Source organism: Oreochromis niloticus, linkage group LG11 (assembly GCF_001858045.2).
Source record: "Oreochromis niloticus isolate F11D_XX linkage group LG11, O_niloticus_UMD_NMBU, whole genome shotgun sequence".
Taxonomy (NCBI): domain Eukaryota; kingdom Metazoa; phylum Chordata; class Actinopteri; order Cichliformes; family Cichlidae; genus Oreochromis; species Oreochromis niloticus.
The window spans coordinates 5,940,848-5,966,879 of NC_031976.2; the positions used below are offsets into that span (position 1 = coordinate 5,940,848).

Below are 26,032 nucleotides of genomic sequence, written 5' to 3' on the forward strand. Positions count from 1 at the left end.
GCTGTTATATTGGGCCTTGGTATGGCAAACACCATCATTACAGCGTATGTAAGACACAAAAACATCATGTCACTCCATCTGTAGTGTCTCTTCTGAAACTCTCAGTTTAACTTGTTATAAGCTAAAGAAGGAAAAACACCATGTTTCCCAGTTTATTGAATAGCCCTCTGTGAATAGAATACACAATTTTTACAAATCTACTGACACAATGTTAAAAGCCACTGAAGAGAAGCTGTGGAAAATGCAGAAATTTTGCCTCCTTCCCCCAAATTTACATCCTTATGCTAAATTTAACATTCATGTAGATTTAATGAAACATGAGAAAACAAGAAGTTTGGATTCAGGCAGTCTTTAGATTCACAATACAGAAAGATTGATATTTATTACTTATAACATGGACAGAATGACTTTAAATAGCAAATAAATTACACATTTAAAACAGTTCTGAGTTTGGAGCCAAGTGAATATATGTGTGTGATAAATCCAAGTCATTAAAGAAATTTATTAAAGCTACAGAATTATATAAATAGACTTTCTCTTTACGAGTACCGACATGCTCACCACACTAAGTCGACCCCTAGACTGAAATCCAAGGCACACATCTTATAAAGATGCTGCTTCTCTCCAGTGTGCTGGCATCTGCTGTGAAGCTGATGGTGCAGGTAAACAGGCTGAACGGAGACTCGCCTTTATGAATGGAATCAATACTAGAACACAGAGCTACAAATTTGCATAGATGAATTAAAGGAGAGCAAGAATGTTTTTTTTCCTACAACATTGTAAGTTCTGTTACACTCACATGAACAGCAGTCAGACATGAAGGTCTCTTTCACCCATTAAGATAACACCATACATGTGGTCATATTAAAATAGTTACTTTAGATGCAGCAAAGATGCACTTTTAAACTTGGAAGGAAATTAGCTTTTTGTTTGGTTATATTTAACATGCACTGAATAGCTTTTGGTATGTGACAGCTGGTCTTTTATAAAATGATTTCAGAAAGCGACTGGGTTCAAAGAGCAGATCAGCTCGATGAAGCCTGTCTTAAGCAAAAGCTACTGCCTGGAGTGAGGAAACACCTGCCTGCTGTGTTACACAACAGCACATTGGACCTTGTTTATTAATACACTACGGTGAAAGGTCCACTGTGTCCCACTGTTGTACAATGCAAATGGTGCATGGTGTGTACAAAAGTAAAACTGCATAGCAAAATCTTCTGGAGAGAAAAATAGATTTTTTTTTATATCGTCACAGACATTACAGACCAGTAGAGTGAATCAACTCGGTTCCATTGTATTGCTCATTCTGCAGCTTCCTGCCTTTGTGTACTCAGTTCTTGTGCAGTGTTTTGCATAGATTCAAGAGCAGTGGTGGAGCAGCTCATGCAGAGAGGGGAGGGTCAGATGTATTTGTTGGCCAGGTTCTGAACATCGTTCTTAGTGAACTGTGTGCTCTGCACGGCTGAGAGATGCTCAAACAGCTGAGTCATGTGGTGACGCTCGTCCTTCTCCAGCAGCATTAGTACAACCTGCAAACAGTGCGTCAGCGTTTATCACCACACAGACCGCGTGATTGCAAAATCTTACGAACAAACTTCAGCTTTTCAGAAACGAGACCGTATTTGCATGCTAATCTTACCGAGAACCTGTCAGCAGTGTGCAGATGGTTGAGGTGTTGGTAGACCAGATAGGGGTCTTTCTCCAGTAGGTGTGAGTGCAGGGCCTGCATGATGAAGCTGATGGTGTGTCCATCAAGCTGGGTGCTCAGGAACTGGGGAAGCATCTCTGGGGCCGTGGAGGCCAGTAGTTCCGCGCAGGCCACTGTGTTTCCAGAGCTACGAGCCGCGTTCAGGGATTGGCCGAATTCATAGGCGCTGGTCGGCTGGAGGTTTATGCTGATGTCTTCTCCTTTGCAGCTGTTTTTGGAGTTAGGGACAGCGGTCACATTCTCGTCATCCTCAACCTGAGGAGGGAGACAGACATGGGTGAAAAATTTACACAGGAAAGACAAAGAAGGAAAGCCGGTCTCTGTCAGTGAGTCACAGTCTGGGAAATCTGCACCACCTATTGCCTTAATTAGGAATAATTTGTCTGGGACGCAGTGATTGGATCTATAAGCTTCCATCTTTACCTACTGGAGTGCTGAACCTGAAGAAAAGGAAAACAAGAGCTTCATAACAATCTGTAGCCTTTTTAGCTTGGAGCACAGCCACTTTTCATTTTAGTGTTCCCCTGAAACCAATACTGAGTTTTGAGACCCAGCATAAGATGCATGGATACAATTTTACACTAGCTTTCTCCGTGTTCTCTTTTGTCTTTTAACAATAAACTGAAAATGGTACATCTAGCCCCACTCAAGCTTTAATTTGGTGCTTTTATTCTTCATTAGATCATTAATAGTAAATGAGGATGGAGCACAAAGACGAACGGTACGCAACAGCTGGGAGCGCTGCACTTTATGATCAGTGCTAGGCTAGAATAAAACCAGAGCTGATCAGATTTCACACGGTTTCCCAGCAGGTGTCAGGAGTAATCAGCTAAAAACACACAACTATTCAAAGGACACTTGTTGACCATAAGTCATGATTCTTTAGTCCCCATCATAATATAATGCCCCTCCTTCCTAACTACACGTGTAGACTCTCTAAAGTCAAAAGTGGATATGTCTGTTGGATGCAATAAGGGGAAAATATTTATTTTCAATGGAAGTGAAGAAACTGTATTCACCTCTGTGATGGGGACTGTCTTCCTGGGTTTGTTTGGTGAAGCGCTGGCCAGACTCTGTCTGAGCAGCTTGGTGACCTCCTCCAGCTCCTTCTCAGCCTCCTGCACGTTGGGATCTTGCTGTAGCACTTCCTGCAGGTCCGAGCTGCAAGCCAGGTAGTCCTGATGGAGGGAGACACAGAAAAAATAAAAAGAGAGCTTTATGTATGAAATATGTGAAAGGGACATTTTACTCCTTAGCCACCCCATAAAAAGAAATCACTCCCTTGAGACATGAGCCGTTAAAGTCCAGCTCTATTCACCTTGAGACCTTTATTAGCCATGGCTCGTCTGTAGAAGGCCTTCTTATTGGTTGGCTCCAGTTTCAGTGCTGCATCACAGTCCTGCTTGGCCTCAGCGAACCTCTCCAGCTTCAAGTAGCACAGAGCTCTACAAACACACACACGTCAATTGTGATTTTTATTTTTGTCACCGGCACCTAATCACATTTGACACGTGACTCAGAAGTATCATGAATTTGTGACTCACTGCGAATCAGGTTTTATAATATCAGCTGAAGTCATGCCATCAGCTGTTATTAACAGAACAACATTTTCCTATGATGATGAGATTTACGATTTACACCTCAGAGATGTGCTTCTTGAGCCCCTTTTCTAAATGAATTTTCATGTTTTTAATTTTTTCAAATGGCTCTCAGCAACTGTGAACCAATGGCGTATGGATGTTTGCGCTGGTGTGGCTGTACATACAATCTGTTCTCACAGCAGAGCTCCACATGCACATGCAAACACCAACACACAATAGGAAAACATTCACGTCATCAGTTTCTTCTGTGACCCGATCAACACCATCTATGTACTATTGTCTTGTGCACCAATTTACCAACAATACACACTAATTTGGCAGCAGTGACAGGTGGCACAACTGGATAGGATTAAAAACCGAGCTGAAAGCACCGCTGACAAATGACAGCTGGGTGTCGTTAATCAGCCTTTTTTAAATTCAGTTGAACAAATTTTGGGGATTTTCGGGCTGTTTTCTCACATCAAGGTGAACCGGTGGCAGAAGATGTGATGAACAGAGGGAAACGGGACCGCAGGAACATGTCTGTTCATATTATGGTGAGACTTAAAATGACTAACCTGTTGGTGTAGATAGCGCATTCCTCTGGCTTTAGCTTAAGGCATTCTGTGTACTTTTCCAGAGCATCCTGGTATTGGCTCTTCTTCACAAAATCGTTCCCTTCTTGTTTCAAAGCTGAGAAACGGACTTCAGCTTTCCTCTCTAGAAAACAAAATAAAGTGGTGATTACTAAACATCGCTTACTCACGCAGACACGAGGTCCAGTCTCCTCCATTTTGACTTCATATATCCACACTGACACTTGCAATACATTTTAACTGACCTCGCTTTTATAAGCCTGTGCTACACAGCGGGAGGGTGTAAGCACTTGAAATTAATGCTGTGCTAGCTGGACATGAGCCACGAGAGTTAAGTCAGCAATCAGTCCCGGTGTGGACCAAGGGCTAATCAATTTGCTGCAGAGTGTCTGCAGAGCGTCTTCAGGGAGGTAAAATTATGCCAGCAGGGCTATTCTTTCATTAGAGTCTAAAAATAGCACAGGTAGAAAAGCCCTGGGAGCAGAGAAACTGCATGGTCAGTGAACAGAGGTGACACGTCCACAAAATAGGCCTTTCAAATTTTCTTCCAGTCACAACAGGAAGACTTTTGTTCCTCCGTCACCGTATCAAGCAGAAGAATTGTTCAAAAACCGAAAAAAGGTGGCTATAATGTCAGAAGAAAGAGCTGCTCAAGAAAATGTTTGTTAATGCTGGATGTTTTCAACATTACATTTTATTCAATGATCATAATCACTGTATGTATAAATGTCCCAGCTACTCTCCTTATTGTCCCAGCTCAGCGATCAACACTTCTGACCCTGACTAACATTAGTAGGTGTAACTGTGTTTCTGGGGACAAACATTAATTTAGCATCATGACTCTTAAAAAAACAAAAACAAAAAAACCAAACAAACAACAGACCTGCATCCCTAGCAGCCTTCTCTGCTCGAGCTTGGAGGATCTCAGCACTGGGTGGCTCCTCTCTGCGGTGCTGCTGAGCCGACAGAGGCACCAGAGGGATCTCGGGAAGTTTCTCTCTCCACTCTGGCCCGTCCTGCTCGATGAGCAGCCGGGTGATCCTAGAGGTGGACGCAATTCAGTCATTGTTACAGCACACAGATGAGAGACATTGATAAGGCTTACATGGAGTGTTAAAGATGCATCTAATCCACCCTGTTCCACAGTTTAGGGACTTTATGTCTTATTGTGTAACTTTGTAGATAAATGTGGGGATGAATGATATCTTTGACCCTCTGGTACTCCTGAACACAAACCAGCCAGGTGAGTATTGCATAACAGAGAAGGGACGCACAGTCTGAGAGCCATGATTAGCCTCTAGCCGGAGCTGCTTTTGACTAAATCTGTTAGTCTCTAATAAGCCTGTGTGTAATGGTTACCATGATTTGTTTTGATTTAGTCTTCTAAATATGTTATAATTCCATTTCTGGATTTCAATTATAGAACATTTTTAAACTTGGAAAATACAACAGGTAGATAGAGTAAGAAAATCTCCATGTCTCATGTGTCTTTTTATTTCCTTTGCTGTAACACCTAAAGATAGTCTGTGTCCACCTTGCTTAAAATAGATGGGAAATGCACTGTCATGGTGAAACAACTGACATGGGTGCTGCTGTAATATTCAATACTTGCTTTTGAGATGCCAAATGTTAATGAGTCTGTTAGCTGAGGTGAGAGGTGGAGGTTATACCTGTTGACACTGTCGTGAGCTGCCTGCACGCTCACGTCTATCTGCAGCACAGTTTTGTAATCCACGTAGGCCTTTCGGTAACGCTCCAGGGACTCATAAGCCATGGCACGGCGCAGGAGGGGCTTGAGGGAGAATGGCTGCAGCTCCAGGGCGCTGATTGGAATAAATAGATGCAATGAGACAAGAGCAAAGGATCGAGTCTGGTGTCCCTGCTGTCGATGCTAGGGCAAAGGATGTGTCTGTACATGTTTTTTCTCTAGTTGTTTCTGAGGTAGTGAACAAGTCTAAAGGTGTGATTCAAGTTTTCTATAACCCCAGCTTTCTGCAAACACATCAAGTATATTTAAAGGCTTTCATATGGGAGGCTCCCTCAAGTTAGCCCAGTCTGCTGCTTATAAACCACTTCTAAAGAGATTAATTACAATCCCTTACGACACACCCAAGTGAAAATCCCCTCCCACTCATAAATGATCTGAGATCCACTGCTGAGACTGGTATATGATGACGCTGTCTGCAGAAATTTGTAGCAGTTTGATCTTTAAGATGAAGCCCAGGGACAAGCGTGCATTTGCCTTCCACAACTTTTCACATATCTTGCTGAACACTGGGAGAGTTTTATCAGTTCTCTCACCTTGTGCAGTCTTGTATACAGTCTTGACTGTTGCCATCTTTCAGGTAGCAAGCTGCTCTGTTGGAATATAGAATACAGAGATCTTCTGGACTATCAATCCCTGCATAGAAAATACAGACCAATATCAGAAATGTAATACACAGCTTGGAAACAGCACGCAAAGTTCTGCAGTTATCTTGGGGGTGGAATACAGAATATCTGCAAAGACATCATGAACTCAAATTTTGAATCGTCTAAATCAGACTGTTTAATGTGCTCTCTGAGCAGCTATAGAAGTGCTGTAGAAAATACAGAGTTCCTGTCATGATGAAATAAAGAAACTTCAGTTATTGGAAGACAATGAGCTATCATTTCTTTTCTTTCAGATTGATGAATACAAAGTGGCAGACACGCATTCACACACATGTTAAATGTTTTACTAACTTTTATTTACTAGCTACACCCTTTTTGCACATGCTCTTCTTTCTTATTCAGATATTTAAATAAGAAAGAGATATATATATATATATATATATATATATATATATATATATATATATATATATATATATATATATATATATATATATATATATGTGTATGTGTGTGTGTGTATATATTGTGCTATTTCTTACTTCTTGTATTGTCTGTCTTTGTTACTGTTTGTACTAGAGCACTGTAACCAAAATAATTTCCCCTAGGGATCAATGAAGTATTCTAATTCTGATGATTCTGATTTGGAGGTTTGCAACTCTTGCTGCTTTTTGTTAAGACCCAAAAGAGGAAGGGCTCCTGTAACATGACACCATAATATATATATATATATACACACACATATACACACACACACACACACCTTGATCTTTTTAAAAGAGTGACGCTTTGAGAGAATACTTTTAGACAGCAAAGATGGTGATCACAGGAATCTTGTTAAACCGCTTTATGGACATTTCCCTTTGAGATTTTGACAACCGACTCGTGCAAAGTCTGCACGCTGTTTCGCTCCACCTGCCTCACACTAATTTACAGTGTTTTCTTCACTATCACAGAGTTAAGCAAATCACACAGGTCTACGGTGCATGTTGCAAACAGAGCAACATTATCCTGCTACACTAAATACATTCATGTCAGTGTGCTGCCTCATCAGATGAAAACAGATTATGGATGATGACACAGTGTGGCAGTGATGATGATGTCTTAGCAACTGTGAGCACTTAGCGAGGTTATTGTGACAGTAGATCATGTAAACTACACCAACTGTGTGCATACCACAACCTGTCAAAGTATCTTGAATGTCTCGTTTAGTTTCATTTCCACTGAAAAGAGCCTTTTTGACAGACTGGAAAAAATTCTGCATGTGTAGATTAGGTCACATCTGTTGTGCTTCCCACAGTAATCCAGATAGATGATGATAGCGACTTTCACAGTCTTAACTGAGTACATTATGGCTGTCCACAGAAAGAGACACAGGCCATATGTTTGATGGAGAGTGAGCAGAGGTTTCTCTTCCTCCATCAACTGCTCGTCGTCTCACTCTCTGTGAGAATTATTGCTGCAGTTCTACAAATTCAATTTCACAGTGAGTGGTTAGAGGTCATGTGACTTGGACAGACCTGAGCTGAGAGGCTTAGCACCAGACTAAAACAGCAACGCTGTCTCCGTACAGCCACACTCCATCATCCCAGGGATAAGTCACTAAATATGAACATTATAATGGATCTTACTGAAATTTTGAATACTGCATATGAACTGTTCACACAAAAATGTGAAGTCTGTGGACTGAGAATTTGAAATTGTTTAAGAGGATTTATTTCCATAGGGAAAATGATTTTTATTGCTATCCTGTTTTCAAGTGTAAGTCTCTGCAGTGTGTAAAAGTGACAAAAATAAAGACAAGCACTGATATTATAGCTGCGACCCTATGACCTTTGATCTAAAGTTAAAGTATGACACCATAGAAAGCTGTTATTAAAATATGATGATGAATAAACAGCTGAGAAAACAGTCGATCAGTTCTGATTCATTTGTCAGTTCAAAACAACACACTGATATGCGTAAAAATGTTATGATTACTGACATGGTGGCACACAGGTAACTTCTAACCAGCAACCTCATTGTATAAAACTAATTAAATAGTTTTTTCTTAATATTCTAAAATATTACAAACACGATCAACAGTGAGTACCCCTGAGGCTTACCTGAATCTGTATAGCCCTGAATGGCTTGCGAGTATTTTTCCAGTGCATCGGCAAACTGTCCATTTTTAAACAGCAGGTTTCCTTCGTTCTTTAGCCGGGCCAGGGGTGGGGGCAGGGCCCCACATGGGGCATCAAGGTTGACAGTTTCTCCAGCATTTCCTCCAACTGGAGTTGCCTTACCGCTGCCGCTCTGATCACCCTGAACCGAAGCTGTCGAGCCTCTCTTGCTTGATCCATTGGCTACCTTTTCCTTGGAGTCGTGCGGGACTTTGTACTTGTCTGAGCTGCCTCCTCTGTTCCTCCGGTGTTCATGGTGGGAGTTGTTGGACTCGGCGTGTGGACCCCCGTCCCCTCTGCCGTGGGGTTTTTTATGAGCGTTTCCCATGTCTCCCCTTTCGACAGGAGTAGCTGATCTCTCCTCCCCTCCCACGGGCTGGCTAGGTTGAACCAGACAAGCTGGAAGGGAGAGGGAGGGAGGGGAGACAAGGGGAAGTCACACCCACAGGAAAGAGTCAGCAGTTACATCATAGTGTGGGAGGAGAGGAGCACATGACACGGAGCCACTTCAAACAGGGAGTTCCAGGAAGTAGCGATACCAAACAGTGACTTATGAAAGGGCTGTGTGGGGGTAGGGCAGAAAACACATGCATACAGTGTTCCTTCACCCACAGAGACAAGGGGGGGAATTTCCTCTATCTATAGGACAGCAGACAGAAGGGGATGTGACTAAAGCCCTACTATTACCGGCAATGTTGGAGCTTCCTAACATGCTCTGTATAAATCGTGACTGTATTAGAGGGCAAATCCTTCAGCTACTAAATCCAGCACAGCTATAAAGACACAGTGCATTCTGCTATAAAGTTAAAATTTAACACCCCATTCAAGTTACATAAATTAGAGTAGCACTAGATTTTTGAGTCCAGTTAAGTCAGTGGAATGACTTAACTTGTTACTTTTCACTAAAAGAGATTATAGATACAAATATATCTCCAGTAAGGGAAAAATCTGATCGGGGAAATCTGTACCACAGTCTACTGGTTTACCTCATTCACTTTCTGCTAGTCTTGCTAGTTTTTAATATGAAATCAACAGTGAAAAAAACATGTCAAATAAAGGATTAATGCACAATTTTGACAAAAATCTAAATTTCCTCTGAACTCATAACTTGACTATAACTGAAAAACGATTTAACTGCATGTTAAATAGAGAGTAGGCAACATTTAAATCAGTTGTGGTTTGATTGATTTTTGGATGCATATGCATATCATAAATGGCCATTAGCGCTGTTATAGTCTCTATGTCTGTGTTTAAGGATATTGATTGTTTTTAGTAGTTCAAACAATCACCAGTTTTATGAGCTTTGTTGTCACCATCAGTCTGGTTATCTGCCTCTTCTATTTCTTGGATGAGGATTTTCTTGCCCTTGCATTGCTTCTCTTGTTGACATTCCTCTGTCTTCTTCTCAATTTGAGACAAAAGTTGCTAAAACACAAACAATTCATCCATTAAAACATCTCATGTTTTTGTTTGTCACAACTATTCATATCACAATCAATGATAGATTATTCAGTTGTAGTGCCTGGTGTATGTATAACTACAAAAAGGAACATTTTCTTCCCATTTACACCTAAATTATACTCAAATAAATAGAAACGGAAGTTAAACAATGCAATTAAAGGGGACGGCTAAACACAGCACATCCTGAGCTGTTCCACTGATACAGATCTGTTAAAAAAGCTACATCATCCTCTATTTACGGTAATGACATAAATACATGAAAGACTTCCATGATAGACTCACTAAATCACTCAACTTTCACAAATACAGTGACACCTAGTGGACGAAAGGTAGACTGGTGTATGATGAACATGCCTCGGTACTATCACCTACAGTAGCTGCGGTGTTCTGTGGCTCTTCCCTGAGCACAGTCCTCAGGTCTTCAGTGGCCATGTGGAAGTTGCCCATATGATTATAAACAACAGCACGACGAAGCAGGGCTAACGAAAAGAAGTGCATTACAATATGTAGCACATACACTAATGCTGCTGTAGCTAAAGTATACCACATCATAAAAATACATCTAAAAGTGCAGGTGTATTTATTCTGGAAGTATTATTGTGTTAAAAAATATAGAAATAACATTAACACACCTTTCAGATTGCCTGGTTCTAGCTCGAGCACACTCAGGCAGTCTTTCAGGGCATTGTGCCAGTGCTCGAGCTTGATCTCTGCCTGGGCTCTGTTGTTGTATGCAGCCACAGTTGTTATAATGGAAAGGCTCCTGTAATGGAATAAACAATAAAGCAAACCTCTATTTACAGTGAGATTATTGCACAAACACTTCCTACTACAGCTACAATGAAAGATGGCAGTCTACTACTTACAATATATACTAAGCAAAATGATAAAAGCCCTTTAAGAGGCGCTAAGTGCTTTCTGCAATGAAGGAGTTGTTTAAAGAACCTGACCTGGAATAGTATGTGACCGCCTCCTCATAATCCTTTGCTCTAAAAGCTTCATTGCCTTTGTCCTTTTCACGATTTGCCAGGAAGAGCTTCTCCTGTTGTGACAGCACTGGATGGATCACAGGGGAAACCTTACATGTTACACAAAAATGCCAACACACCTGATGTACGCTGTATGCTTAATAATTACTGCAAAAAAAAAATGAACAATTTATATCCAGAATAGATTACATGAAGTGTCAACTTGAGTTTTGATTTTGGGATGTCCTGAGTTTATAATTGCTGGTGGATCAGTTTTCTCCATATCCTCCTCTATTTTCTGACATTCTTTTTCCACATCAAACCTGGAAAGAAGGTGCAATATATACACTTAAGTAAAGGTCAAGTTTTTAAACTGTGGATCACTGTAATGGAAGCAGTTTAGCTTTAAAGCCCTTTTACAAAGTAAAAAGACTTAGGAAGCTTTTATGCACAGAGAATTCAGCTGCTGCAACAGTGGGGTCTTTCTTCTGAATATAATAGACAAATGTGGAGACAGCATGACTCACTTGTCCCATTCTCGGTAATCACGTGGAAGGTCGCATTTTGAGGGTTTCTTTCTTTCTTGTAGAACTGTTTTCTATCATGAGAAAAGACTGTTTGAATATTTGTCTTCTATACATATATGTAACTGGTTTTGTACTGTATATGCCTTGATTTTTTACCTGACTCAGAGGAACAAAGCAGTTGGAACCTCTTACAGGTGGCATATTTTCTTTCACTAGATCATCAAATACTGACTGGTGTTTCAGGGTTGTTTCAGTCTTTTTGGTTTCTTCTTGCCATCTCTGAATGGCAAGAAGTATTTAGAGAAACAGCCATGTGAGAACAAAGTAAACAGGATTTATTTATTTTTTAAAAGGAAAGAAAAAATGTGTACCATACTTTCAACTCATCCTCAATTTGGCTCCACTCATCTTTAGAGAGGCTGGCTGCTGTGGCTACAGGCATTGCCTTCCTGAGAGCTCGGCTCTTAGGGTCCAGTTTCTCTAGGTGACTCTCACAGAACTTGATCAGGTGAGGATAAATGCCCTCTTCACCGGACCTTTAACCAAACAAAAAAGTAAAATAAAGAACAGCTTTCTTTGCAATATTTTTCATTCACATTTGCCACCCTGTATTTTGTTATGACATGCACTATTATCCCTCTGCAACTGATGACAGGTGTTACATAATCTAGTAATGTGCAATGTTGCACATACATTTTACCATCTCAGTGGAGAATGAGTGAAACTTGACATGATGGTGAGTGTATAAACCTCATAAAGAAAAACCTCACCAACACTATAAAGGGACTGGACTGACTGATTGCTTTATTTTGAGCATGTAAATATAAATACGATTAAAAAAAAGCAATAAAAGTCCACTGAACACAGGTAAAGGAAGAAAAGGGACAGTGAGTTTCCTCCAAAAACACTATATCGCTCAACAGACATGCTCACAGTTACCTCAGTATTCTCAGGATCTTCTCGAGGTATCTCACATCTTTACATTTTTCAATGTAATCATAGTCCAGGTGCTCCACAGGAACCTTGCCCCTGTAGTCCACAGTGGTGGAGTGACTCTGAAGGGAAAAAACTGCGTCTTCACTCATTTCTGGAAAGAATTTACACAGTCATCGTGTCAAAAAGTGTTCCATAAAAGGGAGACATGGCAGCTCTGGATTATATTTGTATAATTTACCAGCTTTTCAGCTAGCTACCTTAACTTCACTGGTAATTTTAATAGTTCGTCAGAAACAGCTAGGTTCTATATTTAGGGAAGTAACATTCAGGAAAGGCAGACTTATCGCTTAAGTGTCTCTTGAGTAATTAATGCAATATCACATTAATGTTTAAAAGTGTTACCGTTAAGCAAAACTACTTTACCTGCTCCCGTTTGGCTGAACGCTCATCTACAATGTGGGGTGTATTGCTATGGTAACCACACACGGACGGAAGCCCGGTAGCGCCGAGAGGAAGCACGTGACGCAGCAAACAGAGGGCTCCAAATTTGAAAACGTGGCTGGTGAACATGAGAAAACAGAAACAACAGCGGGGGGGGGACAGCTGAGGCCTGGAACGAAGCCTGAGGAAACAACATTGCCTACAGAGGCCACGGCTTTTTTGGAATAGCCCCGTTTTAACTTCAGGTAGGTATTTGTTAAATATAAAGCGCGTTTATTCTCGAAGAAGATTATTTTGTAGAGCTTAAGGTACAGACAGTGTGCGTGGAATTCACCGACATTGCCTCGTACTGGTTCTAGTTTCACGAGGCTAACAACGTTATGTTAGTAAACGTGGATGGCATCCAGAAATGTCAACCACATTTTACTTTAATCATAACTCGGTGTTTGACAGGTGTGTGTGTGTGTGTGTGTGTGTGTGTGTGTGTGTGTGTGTGTGTGTGTGTGTGTGTGTTTTAATGGCAATCATTTTTGCATGGCATTTCAGGGAAAAACACAGGTGTAACGGATTAAAGTCATTCACTGTGCCATTCCGGTCCCCCTTCAGTCACATTAACAGGAGGCTATTTCAGCTTTGACGGAGCATCACTGCTTTTAATTCTGAAACCGGTTTTTATCCTGTCATGTCTTGTTAAAATGGCTGCTCTGGCACTCTGACCTAGCCTAGCATAGGGGGTGAAATTACACTGTAAAATGAGCACGCACGAAACGTCGTCGGGGTTGTGTTTTGTGTTTTTTGTTTTTTTGTTTTTGTTTTTTTTGATGAATTTTACTCATATCAGTTTTGTGTATGTTTACTAAATAATTTTGCCTTGTCATATTACTTCAGACGGAATTAAGTGTGAAAGTAACTAGGAGTAAAATGATGTTAAAGGTAGTGTATACTGTCAGTCGTGCTCTGCCGGTGTGTTTTGGCGGTTATGGAGCTCTTTAAAGCGGCATCAGAGAGGGCACGAGACGGGGGGGATTTAAATCGGCAGCACGCGCTCTCATAGCAACGCGGATGAAACAGCTGAGAAGGATCAGAGATAAATCAGCTGTCTTTGTCGCTTTCTGATATACAAACTACTACTTTTATACACTTAAAACCACCGTAAGATTCGGGAGATAAGTTTTATTTTACTATGATTAAGTGAGTCCAGCATGAGACGCCTTTTAAAAATATCGTTTTTAAAAATATTTAAGCTAGCGTTGCTTAACTCTTGTTTAAAGTTATAATCCGTCACACTTGTTTATGTATTTATGGTCTCTTTAAGTTCATTTGTGCTGTGCTGAAGTAGTTCTGTTTATTATATTCTGTTTTCTCCAGGTGACTTGTAATCCCCCGGAGGCCAGGCTAAGGTCTGTAGGCGCACTCAGGAGGAAGATGCAGTGCACTCCTGAATCTAGTCTTTATCTTCATGGCTATAAAGGGCAGCACTGCTACGATGACTGCTCTGACAGTGGATACTCAGGTTTTTTCCAGAGCCCACGCAGTGCCAGTGGAGCTGATTCATGTAGATCTTTGTCTCCAGTGGAACTGGATGAAACGCCCAAAGAGAACCTCCGGGTTTCTGTCACGCCAAAGAAGAAGATCCGAGAACAAGTCAGATTTTTGGGCAGAGACTCTAGGAAGGTTTCAGCCATAAGCTGGTGTGAAACTCCTAAAATATGCAAAAGGGATACCTCGTTGCGACAGAGACTTCTAATGTGTAAACCCACTGCAGATGTCAAAAATGACAACACAAGATCACCGTGCACCAAAAGGATTGAATCCCCTGTCAGTGGGTCTGAACCCTATTTCAGTACATCATTTGACTCTGTAGACACTGAGATGGGGGCAGCAAGCACTTTAAAAGTGGACCAAGACCTGCCACTATCAGGCAGGAAACGCCGTGTTCTGTTCACGCAGGTGAGGACCTCAACTCTCGAAGATGGCAAACACAACTGTTGTCAGCTTCCCAGTTTTGAGAAAGAAGCCTCACTCACAGATCTAGACATGAGTGAACACATTTCTGCATCTGGTCAATGTAATGTCAAGACTCCAGGCTTCGGCGAATTCCTGCCCATCTCTAAAGAAAACTCTCAGTCACCATTGGGCAGCATGACAGATAATCTATATGATGCCTCAAGTGTCTTGTGCACACCATCATCTGCACATACACCCAGCTATATCAGGTATGTGTTTTATTGACGAAGAAAATAAAACTTTAAAATATTTAAACACAGATTAACTCCTTTCTGACTTTTAAACAGGTCGTTGAGTGAGGACAGTGGTTTCAGCTCAGTGACTCTTGATAAATCGCAAGACTCCACAGTGGATCATGATGGCTCGTTCCAGGAGCTGCTGCTGTCTGCCTCCAAAGGAAACTCTGAAACTCCAAATCCAACAGAGGGAAGGCGCCGCTCCCGTTTGCAGCGTCAGCACAGGCTCTCTACGCTTAAAGAAGGTGGCTCTCAGTCTGAGGAAGACCCAATGGACAGAAAGAATCAACATCCTTATCAACGTTACAGCCATTCTAAAGAGGATGAGGTTTTTGCTGAGGATGTCACCCCTCGCAGTGTCCTCTCTGTTAAATGTGGTAATGCCATGAGCTCTGATCGCTTGGGCTCAGCAAAAAAAGGTTATATCACCCCACAAAGAGTGACTAAAACCAAGGCACAAAACATGACCCCTTGTTCTACAGATCTTGGCAATCCAGATATCACACCACTCAGGATGACTCCAGTTAACCTCTCTCTGACTCCAGCGCTGCAGCTGGTTCAAGCTATGTGTCAGCACCATGCCCAGATGTTGGCTGGTCAAAGTCCAAGCCTGAAAGAGCAGGTGAAGTCTGCAGCAGCACTGACCAAGACCCCAAGCACTCTTCGGACCACTATGCCATTGGCAGGGCTGATTGGCAGGAAGATGGGCCTGGAGAAGGTGGACATACTCACAGAGCTGATGAAGAGGAACCTCAGGCACATCCTGGCTGTTATACTTTGCCAGATGGACTCTGAGAGTGTCTATAGGTGATAAATCATGTTTACAAATATACATTTTTACTCATACAATGTTTTACAGTGCATATCATCCATGCTTAGTTGCCACAGGTTGCAGCTCCTTTCCCATTTGGTCACTGAATAATAAAATCATTACTACAATTCTGCTTGAATATTTAGAATCTGTAGAACAATCGCACGGTGATTGACGCTGAGCTGAAACATGCATGTTGTTATGACAGTGTTTATGTTGTATAAACAATGCAATTTTTAGTAAAATCAGTGGAGTTTAGCTTGCATTACAAACTTGTGTTGTCTAAAAAGTTCAGTGAGCTGAAAACATTTCTCTCATACTTTTTTGTTTTTCACAGGTGCAGCTGTGTATGCAAAAGCTGGAATCGAATTGTGCAGCAAGACAAGCTAGCTAGCTCAATGAGAAGAAGCCACCTGAGTCAAGTGGAGGCTGCTCTTGAGGTAAGAGCCAGGCTATGGCTAAAGGCCTTATAAGAGTGTTTGTGTTCAGCTCTGTAGCATTTAGCTTTCTGTGTTTTCAGTTAAACACAATCTCTCTTATCACAGTCTTTGCTCTGTGGTCATCAGTGCATGCGTACATAAAAATGAGTCGGTGTTATCACAATCTCCATCACTGTCACTGAAATGACTCTGAACTTATTTGCTGTTGTCTTATAGCTTGGTGCTGCTGTCCATGTCGCTGATGCAGACACCAGAGCCATGTTGCTTAAGCGATCAGCTCTGAAGACAGTTCAGGCCCAGTCTAGGACCTCCAGCTACTGCACTCCACAGTCAGGAAGCAGGGCTTTAACGCCACTGCAGCTCAGCGCCTTGCATTCAGACAGCAGCATCAAACGGGATAAATTTCTGGAGGTAAATTACAAATCCATTAAACCTCATTTTCTTGAACAAGCTAAGGTACAGTCACTCTTTGAGGCATTTCTCATCAAACATTTATCAAAGTTATTTTAATAACTTCTTTTTCCTCTCAGGTTGCTAAAACCCTCTTCAATGATGAGTGCCTCAAGCCTTGCCCGAGATGTCAGCATCCCGCAAGATGCCATTCAGGCAAAAGAGAGGGCGTGTGCAGCAGAGCTGACTGTGGATTCCAGTTTTGCATGTCATGCTTGTGTACTTCTCATGGCTCTAGAGAGTGCGGTAGTCAGTCTGCAGGCCGTCGCAGAAAGGACATACTTCCGGGAAGCGCTCAAAGCAAGCGCAATGTTAAAAGACTATGAACAAATTATTCCTGCTTCATGAAGTCACTTTAACAATATATATTTTTAGATGGCAATAAGCAGCAAGGAAACATGTGTAGGCAGTACGTGCAGTGTCTGTACTCTTCAATGTTTGTTTGTATTTCTTTACTTATCCCATCCTACCCCTTTCCTTTTTTGATATAGTTCTTACTTGTATATCTTTTTTTTTAAATTATGCACTGAAGGAGGTTTTACCAGCAGATAAAAGGATTTCATTTTGCTGTTGTATTTTTCTATGCACTGACTGTACAGCATGTTTTTTTTTTGTTTTTTTTCGGAACTATTGAGATTTTCAGCTTTTACTAATCTGTTTTCTAGATCGGTTTTAAAATAAACTTGATAAATAGTAAAAACTTTTTTTTTTCCCCCTACCCGTGTGCTGCGTCTCATTTGTGAGGATTGTGTATCTCGCTGTAACCTGTACAAATCAGTCTTTGGTGCCACCTAGTGGTTTGACACCTTCACTGCGAAAAGAGTTTTACTTTAACACTCCCCGCCGGTCATATATACATATCTTAGATACTTAGTTTCTTCTTTAATACCCCAGCATCGATTTATTCTAGATAATTCAGAGATGACTTTAAAGTTCTACATTGTATTATTTTCTCTGGTCCTGTCTGGTTAAACTGTTACTGCCCCCCTGTGTTTTGAAAATGCGTCCACTTCCATAGCAACCTGGACTGCCTGTACTTGCACTCACAGTGAATGAGTTTGACTTTCTGAGTTAGGCCGTCTAAAAGTGCCGTCTGCCATTTTTATTTTTAAGGAAAAGCATGTGTGGATTCATTTCAACAGGTAAGAGCAGCACTTTCAACACATCTCAGTTTACTCATATCTTTACAACTAGCGTGTTGGAAATTGGAGTTTTTCTTTCTTTTTGCAAGAGTTTCTCCGCCTTACTGTGGACAGTTTTGTGAGTAAAAACTTAGATTCCTCATATTTTCCCCAGTCTGTTACAGCTTGGACCTAATGTTTTGGGGGTTTTTTTTAAGCGTTTTAATGTTGATCTTCACACAGGAGGGCTCTCTGGCCTCCGATGATGTACTGGCTCACTTCTTCAATGATTTCCTTAGTGCGCCGGTAATGTAGGCCTGGCATAGATATGCAGAACTTTGACATGGCTCAAAGCAGTTTTTCTTACCTTCCCATGTTTTTTGCCAGTCTTTCCCAGAGGCTTTGCGGTACAACCGGGAGACAGGGATGTTTGAGATGGCGAGTAGAGCGGCAGCGTTTGTGTCCACAAGAATCCGATCGGCCCTTTACAACAGAAAATCACAGCTTCTTACTAGTGACCCGTCACTGCTCACCAAAATGCCCCCAATAGACAATCATTACACTGTCTGTGTAAGTAGCTGCTACCAAAATGTTTGTGTGTGTTTGTATGGAGGGGTAGAAATCTCTATACTGGATTGAAGAACTTCTCCCTGATATTCACAGTGCCTGGACAGACAGCAAGGAATGCAGTGGATCAAAAAGGAAAGGTTGCCCTTTTTCCTTCAAAGTGATTGCTATTATGAATACAGGTATTACAAAGTGTTAAATCCTGTTTAAACAAATATGTTTTAATGTATTCGTTTTGCAGGCAAGTTTCATCTAATTTTTATCTACATGTTCTCTTTACCTATCAAATGTGATTTCTTTGCAGTATCCAGACTGTGTGTTAAGATGCCTTCATGCTGACTTTGCTGTCTCCTTATTTAATGATGAACTAGTCAAGTCTAGGTCTCTTTTTAGTTTAATGTGTTTTCTTTAAATTGCACTATTTTGTCAGTGATCTTTGACTGGACTTACATGAAGTGTAATAACAAAGTGTTTTAACTTCTAAAAGAAAAGTAACTATTTAAGATTGCTACTTTTAGCTCTGTGACTAATCTCTTCTCCATCTTTTAAGAAGCCTAAAGGCTTCAAGAATCTCTACAGAGAGATCCATGCTAACTTATAGCCTGCACATAGAAGCAGCAATACAAAAAGAGTAACAGCAACCACGTAAAGTCCATTCTTTTGAATCTTTTGTCTTATCTTTCTGCCTCACCAGTTGTGGCACATGGCTGTGCCTCCCTGAGGCTGTTTTCTTCCTGAAGGTTTCTACCTGTTAAAAGGGAGTTTTTCCTTTCTACTGTTGTTAAGTACTTTCTCATCGGGGGTTGTCTGATTGTGGGGTTTTCTCTGTATTATTGTAGGGTCTTTTTCTCACAATAAAAAGGGCCTTGAGACAACTGATGTTGTAATTTAGACTATATAAATAAAACTGAATTTAAAAAGAATGTTTTTAAGAAATCTTGCTTGTGTATTTTCCCACTGGCAGTGTCTCCTTTCTCTGTGATCTTCCCCAGACTAGCCAAGCTTCTGCTTCAGTGGGACCCAAACTTGTGTATTCACAGAAGGAAAAGCAGTTCAGTTCGGACCACCCTGTCAGCCCCTCAACTGCGTTCCTTAAAATTAAACACGGGTAATACTAATGCAGTAAATGTCTTGTCCTGCAGTGCAGCAAAACAAAATGTGTATGTATCCTGTGAGTTTGAGATTAAGAACTATGTGTGTTTTTCTTTCCTCACACACCTCAGGGTTTATGAGCACACACGATCTTACATGTCTAACATCTCTGCAAAAGGAACAAATTATTCCAAAAAGCAGTGACTCATCCAGATGTTACTCCAGCTGGTCTGAGCCAGAAAGCCTGTGTTCCTTTCCCCCTTTGTCCTCATCAGGTTTCTCCTCTGCTCACCTTCAAAGTGGGGAACTTAAGAGCTCACAAACAGAGCTGGGTGTCTGCTCTGGGCTATCATCTGTTAGTAAAGAGAAACACCTAAAAGAGATCAGTAGCCTGGCATCTCATTCTCCCGAACAACAGTCGGAGTACCTGGCTGTCCAAGTGACTGAACAGGTGCTTAAAGACACGATTAATGTAACGGATAGTCCGAACCAGGCAGACACTTGTGAGTGTTTCAGCAAGTCAGGAGATCAGGCAAACTGTAGCAGCACAGACAGATCCTGTAAATGTGACCTTAACCAACATCTCAACAGAGGAATCCTGGAGGGGGAGAAAGAGAGAAGTCAATGTGGCAAGAGGGGGTGTGGATGGGATAAGAAGGATCAGGAGGAGGGGAGCAGAGCCACAAACCAGGAAGATATCCCTTATATTTGTTGCAATGATACAGGTTTCTATGGAAGCTTGGATAAGTTTAGGGAGTTTTTACAAGGAACATCAGGAGAGAAGCTCCTTAATCTCTGGATGGATATAGAGAGACTGAAGGCTAAACGGGACAAAGAGCGGAAGCACAGGTAAACGCCACACACCTGTCTTATTCTGCAGCTCCAAAAGTTCTAAATATTCAAGCAGAATTTATTGTCGTTTGTTAAGTGAAATAAATATTCAATGTGGTATTGTTTCAGGTATTTGGTTCTCATGAGAAGCTGCTACCTGCTGAACAGCAGTCAGTTCAGTCTGAATATGGAGCTGCTCTCCAGACTGGGACTGACTACCTCCCCCTGCTGGACAGAGGACAAACTGCGCTCAGTTCAGACCTGCCTCACTGAGCCTCTGCTCCACTACTGGTGAGATTTGCAGTGTTTATCTTCTAAATGTCTGTGACCGTGTCTAGAGTGCATCCATTAAAATGACCTTTACACTTACTCCTGTATTACATTTATTATTTTGTTGTCTTGTGTAATTATTGATTGTGTTCTGTATAAACTGGGTTTTCATATGTTATAATTTTGCATGTGTCTAAATCTTCTAATGAAATGATGCCCCCTCTGTTTTCTGCAGGGTTCCTCGGTTCTGGACATCTCTGTGCCATCAGGAAGACCATAATAACTCCTCTGATGTGGAGCTGAGGACAGAGTGGTGTTACAGCTCTTCTTTGGGCTCACAGCCTAGCTCTTACTCAACGTTCTTACGAACTGACAGATGCTCGCCCCAGTCTTCCCATACTGTCTGTACACAGGTAGGTGTATTGAGATCTATATTACTATGTGCTTATAAGCTTTATGGCAGGAAATCAAGCCCACAAAAGCATAATGAAGCAACAATGGTGAAAGCCATACACATAGAGAGCTTTCTTTTGGCTCTGCTTGAAAATGTGGGATAATCATTCAACTGCACAGCAATATGCTATCACAGTTAACTTTGTGGCTCTCAAACTTGTCATGGTGTGTCCCTCTTCCGGAGCCGAAAAACAACCCAGAGTTTTTTATCAGTCAGCAGTAAAAAGGATTAAAAGATAGATTTTAGTGAAATAAATATGAAGATGAGAGTATCAGCCAGCTCTTGTTTATACTTGTATAAACTGTACAAGCAGGTAGTTTCTCCCTCTAGTCATCCATACGCCTCCTGCATGCACTCTACACCCTGCTGGGGTCCTCTCCCATTGCCATCTCCTGGTTTGTGAACCACTACAGGAAGTGATTTATCAAACATCTTTTCCAGTCTAAAAACATACAAAACAGAGACAAACGGGAAAACTATTCAAGCTGTGTCTTTGCACGCTAAAGATTCACCTGTTTTGATAGATTTTTGTAGTGACTAAACAATGAACTGTGGGAATATAATTTTAAAGCCAAAACAAATGAAAATCACATAGTTTTCACTCCAGCTTTATCTAGTTATTTTATATAAACGCTATATTGCATTTAAAGTTTTTATACTGTATTTCATCAGGTGATGTCCAGCAGAAGTCGACTACAGTGCAGCACAATGATGGAAAAGATGCTGCAGGCTCTTTGTGCTGAGTCTCTTGCTGGCTCATACTTCACACACTTCTGCGAACAATCTGGAAACCAGGTACAAACAGCTGCAGATGTTAACGAACTGTTTTAGAGAACACGAGGCAGAAAAAAAGAAGCTGGAGGTAATTTAAAAGTGGTGCCAAAGAGTTTCTTCAGCTGAGCAGCTAAGACTATTGTTTGCAATCCTCCGCAGTGCTGTACTGCTGCAGATGATGGCAGGTTGCTTTGTGCTTTTTGTTTGTGAAATGCATTGCTGTCATTTATCTTTATACAATTATGTGTAGCTTATGTTTTACCCTGTGCCACATAGATTAAGAATCTGGGCTCATATATGGAAACTGTTTCTTTTTAAAGCTCGACCCAACCACTAACTTGTGCTCTAACGGTTATAAATTCACATTAACGGATTGAAGTACATGTACATATAACTCAGCTAACAGGGTTTTTGATGTGTTCAACATTGTTTTCCTGTCCCAGCTGTGGGTGAACGCACTTTACTTCTGGACTGACCTGCAGTATTACCATGAGCTCTTCTACCAGGATGGGCTGGACCCTTACAGAGTGCAGAGAGAGGCACAGGTCAGCACACGCACACACACAAGCTGTTATCACTCTCAGTGTGTATGCACCACACAAAGACTAACACTAATTCATTCAGTTTGATGCTAATGTTGGCTTTTTAGCACAGTCACTGCAGGAAACAAGAAGGACATGCAGTGTTTTTGCATGAAATATGAAATCTTGGGTCTGTATATTTAGGTGTATTTGGTTATATGCCTCTAATAAAAGAATAATAAAATACTGAGAGAGATAGAGAGAGCTCAATTAGAGAGGATGCCAGGAAAAAATTACCAGTTATAATAAGGTAAAGCTGAGGAGATCAGATGTCTTAAATAAGCAGCCAGTAGTCAAGAGGCAATAAAACAGAGGTTGTGTATTATTCTCCCTTTTGCGCGCGCGCGCGCACACACACACACACACACACACACACACACACACACACACACACACACACACACACACACACACACACACACACACACACACACACACACACACACACCTGCCCTTGTGTACGTGATCTGTTAGCTTGCCACTCCCATTCTCCTCTCTGCTTCTCTTTTAGCCCTTTTCACCCCCTCACACTAAGTGGAGAGATTTAAACTCCCATAAAAACAAGTGAGTCAGACCCCCCCAGCTTTGCGCCAGTCCAGTCACCCAGAACCACCCAGCCTGACTGCAGCTGGCCCAGGGAGGAAAGCAGACAGTTCTGGTCCAGAATACCTCACAGTGAAACCTATTTTCCTTCAGTTAACCTTTAATTCACCAGAGCAGTGACATTTAGATGATCTTTCCATAATTCTGAGGCCAAGAGGGGTAACTGACTGACATTTATGTGGTGTGAGGGCAGCAGTGATGAGCGATAGTGAAGACTGTGTGCGAGAGAGCGCAGATGATTAAAGTGGCAGTGGTGGTGAAGAGAAACGTTTCTGACCTTAATACAGTTTTATGACTCCTTCTTTCCTCGCCTCTTGTCTCCTCTCCTCTCTTCTCCTCAGTTCCTTTACTCCACATATCTTTTCAGCTCTGCCAGGAGGAGCTTTGGTGTGGATGAGAAGTTGAGAAGGGAGGTGTATGACAGACTGATGCCCCCGTTTGAGGAGCTGTTTGACAGGGTGGAGGAACGCGCACTGAACATCCTGGTGGAGGCGTGGACCCTGATGATCGACAGGGACAAAGAGTCTTTCCAGCAGGTAACCGCAGTGCTGCATTAGCACATGCTGCTCTATAAACTTCAGTTTATGTGGAGAAACTAGGCTTCCTTGAGTATTTCTGAAGGTTTGATTACACTGAGGCCTAATTAAAGGAGAGATTGCTTTAAACGTGGATAAGCATCTGGTTTTTGACAAGCAAGAAAGTGACTTTCCCATGTGTGTGCTAGTGTTTATGTTGCTGTGTTTAGAAATCCAGAAAGATCAGACTGATCAGGCTTGTTAGTCTGAGGGTAAGGTTTCCTAAGGAGCCTTGCGGATTAGATTTAGATAGTTGCAACTCAGAAAGTGTCCATCACACTGTCCGCTTTAATTTAAAAGCATAAAAGACGAAGAAATTCAGCGAATTCTCACATTTCAGAACCTTGAAATATAGTCAGATGTTTCTGACTGTAAAAATGACTTAAATGATAAATCAGTCATGAAAATATTCAATGATTAGTTTTTGTGTGTGTGTGCAGGTAGCTGTGCAGGAGGAGGTGCGCTCCATTGACAGCTGGGAGTACAGAGAACTGCGCAGCCTGTACGAGGAATCACAGCTGCGACTGGAGCGGGTCAGATCAGCATCCAGCAGTAATAAGATCTATAAAATGCTCGCACTGAGAGTTATTAGGCAGTAAACACACCTGCGAGCGTGAAACGGTTGTGTAAACATAAATGTGAAAATGTATTGCCTAGTAACAATGTTGATTATCTACTGCTATGAGACTGCTTTACTTGGCACCGATGCATTATTTGCAATGATGTCATACCGCTGGTAAAAAAAGAACAAATGGTCTTTAGGGTGACTTTAGAACATCTAGGAGGCAGGATGAAGCATGGATTGCAGGAGATACATCATTTAGTTTTAAAGCTTTACTTTACTGAGGATTTGTCCTGCTTGCATTTTAAAACTGGACCTTCAGTGATGAAGTGCTGGATGAATCTTTGGGTGAATGGGTGAAAATGTCTGGTAGTCTAAAGTGCTTTAAGTGGTCACTGTTTCCATCTTCCTCTCCTCTTGCTGTATCTGTCCTGCAGGGGGAGCAGTGCAGCTCCATGCTATCTCCTTCATCTATTACACCTTCAACACACACTTCTGACTCTTGGTCCAGAGTGTCTCCAAATTACCGTGGTTACCGTTTAGGCTCCTTACTTCGTCACCGCCATGAGATCGGGCACTTCATGTCTTTCCTACAAAATCAGAACGCCAGGTGAACTGCAGATTTTAGACTTTACCTGTAATATTCATAAACAGTTATAATATGGAATATATATGGAAGCACCATCCAATGGATTTGCTTTTGTTTAGTATCCATCTGATGTGCTGGCTGGATCTGGAGCAGTATAGGAGGACCCCTCGGCACCACAAGGCTATCAGGCAGGAGAGGTCAGCATGCATTGCTGCCAGATACCTCAACAGGAAGTACTTCTTTGGCTCTGACAGCCCTGCCACGACAGAACAACAGAATGATGTAAGTCAGCCCATCTAAAGATTTTAAAACCATGTTAAACGTACCCATGTTGGCTCAGTAACAACTCCAAAGAATATGAGTTATTGTCAACTTCCTGGGAAAGCCTCACAGAGACAGAGGGAGTAGGAACAGGCCGCCCGTGACATGACTATTCCAAGATGGGATTTGAGCTCCAGCTGAGGATCAGCATCCAGATTTGATAAGCAGAGGCTGCTGCAGCTCTCACACAATTCCCCCATCTCCCTCCTCGGGACTCCTGCAGACTTGACGCTGACAGCTCTGACAGCGGGGTGTTGGCAGCAAGCGGGAGATGAGAGAACATGGTTGGAATTAAAAGGAGAAGAAGAGGAGAATGTTTTGGATCCAAGAAGACAGAGATGATCAGCTCCAGCAACGAGGACAGTAGGATGAAATCTGTCCTGACGTTTATAGTGGGAGATGAGGTTTCTGGGTTCTAAGATTACTCCACGAGGGTGTGGTGCGTAGAGTCAGGATGAGTAGATGGGACATGCAGCGGTTGCCGTGGTTTTCTCTTTGGGCCCACAGAGATGCTTGTTTTTCTTACGTGTTACAGGTCGCAGGTTCTGATGTGATTTTTAACTGTAACTGCCACGTGGAGAGGCTGAAGATAGATATTTTTGCCACTATTTTAGCTTTTTTCAATTCATTTGTCTCATCCCTGGGTTGCTGCATACACACAGCGGTTGCAGTTAAACAATAGTCTGATGTTGTTCTTGGGTTCAGATAGGCATGCAGTGCACTTGTTGGCATGAATTAAACTCTTTTGTCGGATTTCTTTTCTTTTGTCACACACACTTTTTTTCTTTTGTCATCCTCATCTCATAAATACCATCAGAATAAATATTTGAACTGAGGATTTGAATTAGAAAGCCAATTCCAGTGGAAGGATCGGGCCTGGCTGCCGTTCTTGCATCTCACTGTTGGTTCTTGTCTGCGTGAGCAATGTAGAGAGACTGACAGCTTTACTGCTTTGGCCCTTCATTCTTCAGTCACTCAGTCATCCAGTCACAGATT

The 26,032-nt window shown here is 41.7% G+C and overlaps 3 protein-coding genes across 9 annotated transcripts in view; 2 read left to right on the forward strand and 1 right to left on the reverse strand.

Moving 5' to 3' along the window:
* Positions 1-138: 138 nt before the first annotated feature.
* Positions 139-18,260, reverse strand: spag1b (sperm associated antigen 1b). 3 transcript variants are annotated; one of them, XM_003452126.3, is made up of 19 exons: positions 18,185-18,260; positions 12,315-12,462; positions 11,752-11,911; positions 11,532-11,654; positions 11,376-11,446; positions 11,059-11,171; positions 10,831-10,936; positions 10,513-10,643; positions 10,253-10,359; positions 9,709-9,844; positions 8,363-8,818; positions 6,186-6,285; positions 5,555-5,707; positions 4,768-4,925; positions 3,867-4,008; positions 3,027-3,153; positions 2,728-2,886; positions 1,640-1,963; positions 139-1,529 (listed from the first exon to the last, which is right to left on the reverse strand). In XM_003452126.3, exons 2-19 carry the CDS (start codon positions 12,458-12,460, stop codon positions 1,401-1,403), a joined length of 2,841 nt encoding a protein of 946 aa, XP_003452174.1. In that variant the 5' UTR covers positions 12,461-12,462; positions 18,185-18,260; the 3' UTR covers positions 139-1,400. The 3 variants fall into 3 exon arrangements, with proteins under 3 accessions (XP_003452174.1, XP_005456815.1, XP_005456816.1); XM_005456758.4 differs by lacking the exon at positions 18,185-18,260 and adding an exon at positions 12,735-12,993 and having other exon boundaries at positions 12,315-12,430; XM_005456759.3 differs by lacking the exon at positions 18,185-18,260 and adding an exon at positions 12,735-12,867.
* Positions 12,863-17,414, forward strand: fbxo43 (F-box protein 43). Of its 3 annotated transcripts, none has more exons than XM_019364486.2 (6): positions 12,863-12,997; positions 14,121-14,968; positions 15,047-15,802; positions 16,144-16,246; positions 16,463-16,657; positions 16,777-17,414. In XM_019364486.2, exons 2-6 carry the CDS (start codon positions 14,178-14,180, stop codon positions 17,020-17,022), a joined length of 2,091 nt encoding a protein of 696 aa, XP_019220031.1. In that variant the 5' UTR covers positions 12,863-12,997; positions 14,121-14,177; the 3' UTR covers positions 17,023-17,414. The 3 variants fall into 3 exon arrangements, with proteins under 3 accessions (XP_019220031.1, XP_025767302.1, XP_019220032.1); XM_025911517.1 differs by lacking the exon at positions 12,863-12,997 and adding an exon at positions 13,365-13,685; XM_019364487.2 differs by lacking the exon at positions 12,863-12,997 and adding an exon at positions 13,696-13,943.
* Positions 17,505-26,032, forward strand: part of rgs22 (regulator of G protein signaling 22) — a 13,950-nt gene continuing 5,422 nt past the window's right edge. The window contains exons 1-15 of one of the 3 annotated variants that reach the window (XM_005456760.4): positions 17,505-17,838; positions 17,928-17,956; positions 18,061-18,123; positions 18,205-18,387; positions 18,481-18,566; positions 19,377-19,492; positions 19,608-20,325; positions 20,437-20,598; positions 20,813-20,990; positions 21,704-21,826; positions 22,249-22,350; positions 23,331-23,525; positions 24,005-24,097; positions 24,564-24,736; positions 24,835-24,997. In XM_005456760.4, coding sequence (XP_005456817.1) covers positions 17,817-17,838; positions 17,928-17,956; positions 18,061-18,123; positions 18,205-18,387; positions 18,481-18,566; positions 19,377-19,492; positions 19,608-20,325; positions 20,437-20,598; positions 20,813-20,990; positions 21,704-21,826; positions 22,249-22,350; positions 23,331-23,525; positions 24,005-24,097; positions 24,564-24,736; positions 24,835-24,997 — 2,406 coding nt within the window. In that variant the 5' untranslated portion in view covers positions 17,505-17,816. The remainder of the gene's footprint in view (positions 17,839-17,927; positions 17,957-18,060; positions 18,124-18,204; positions 18,388-18,480; positions 18,567-19,376; positions 19,493-19,607; positions 20,326-20,436; positions 20,599-20,812; positions 20,991-21,703; positions 21,827-22,248; positions 22,351-23,330; positions 23,526-24,004; positions 24,098-24,563; positions 24,737-24,834; positions 24,998-26,032) is intronic. The other 2 variants (XM_025911516.1, XM_005456761.4) reach the window with 2 other exon arrangements.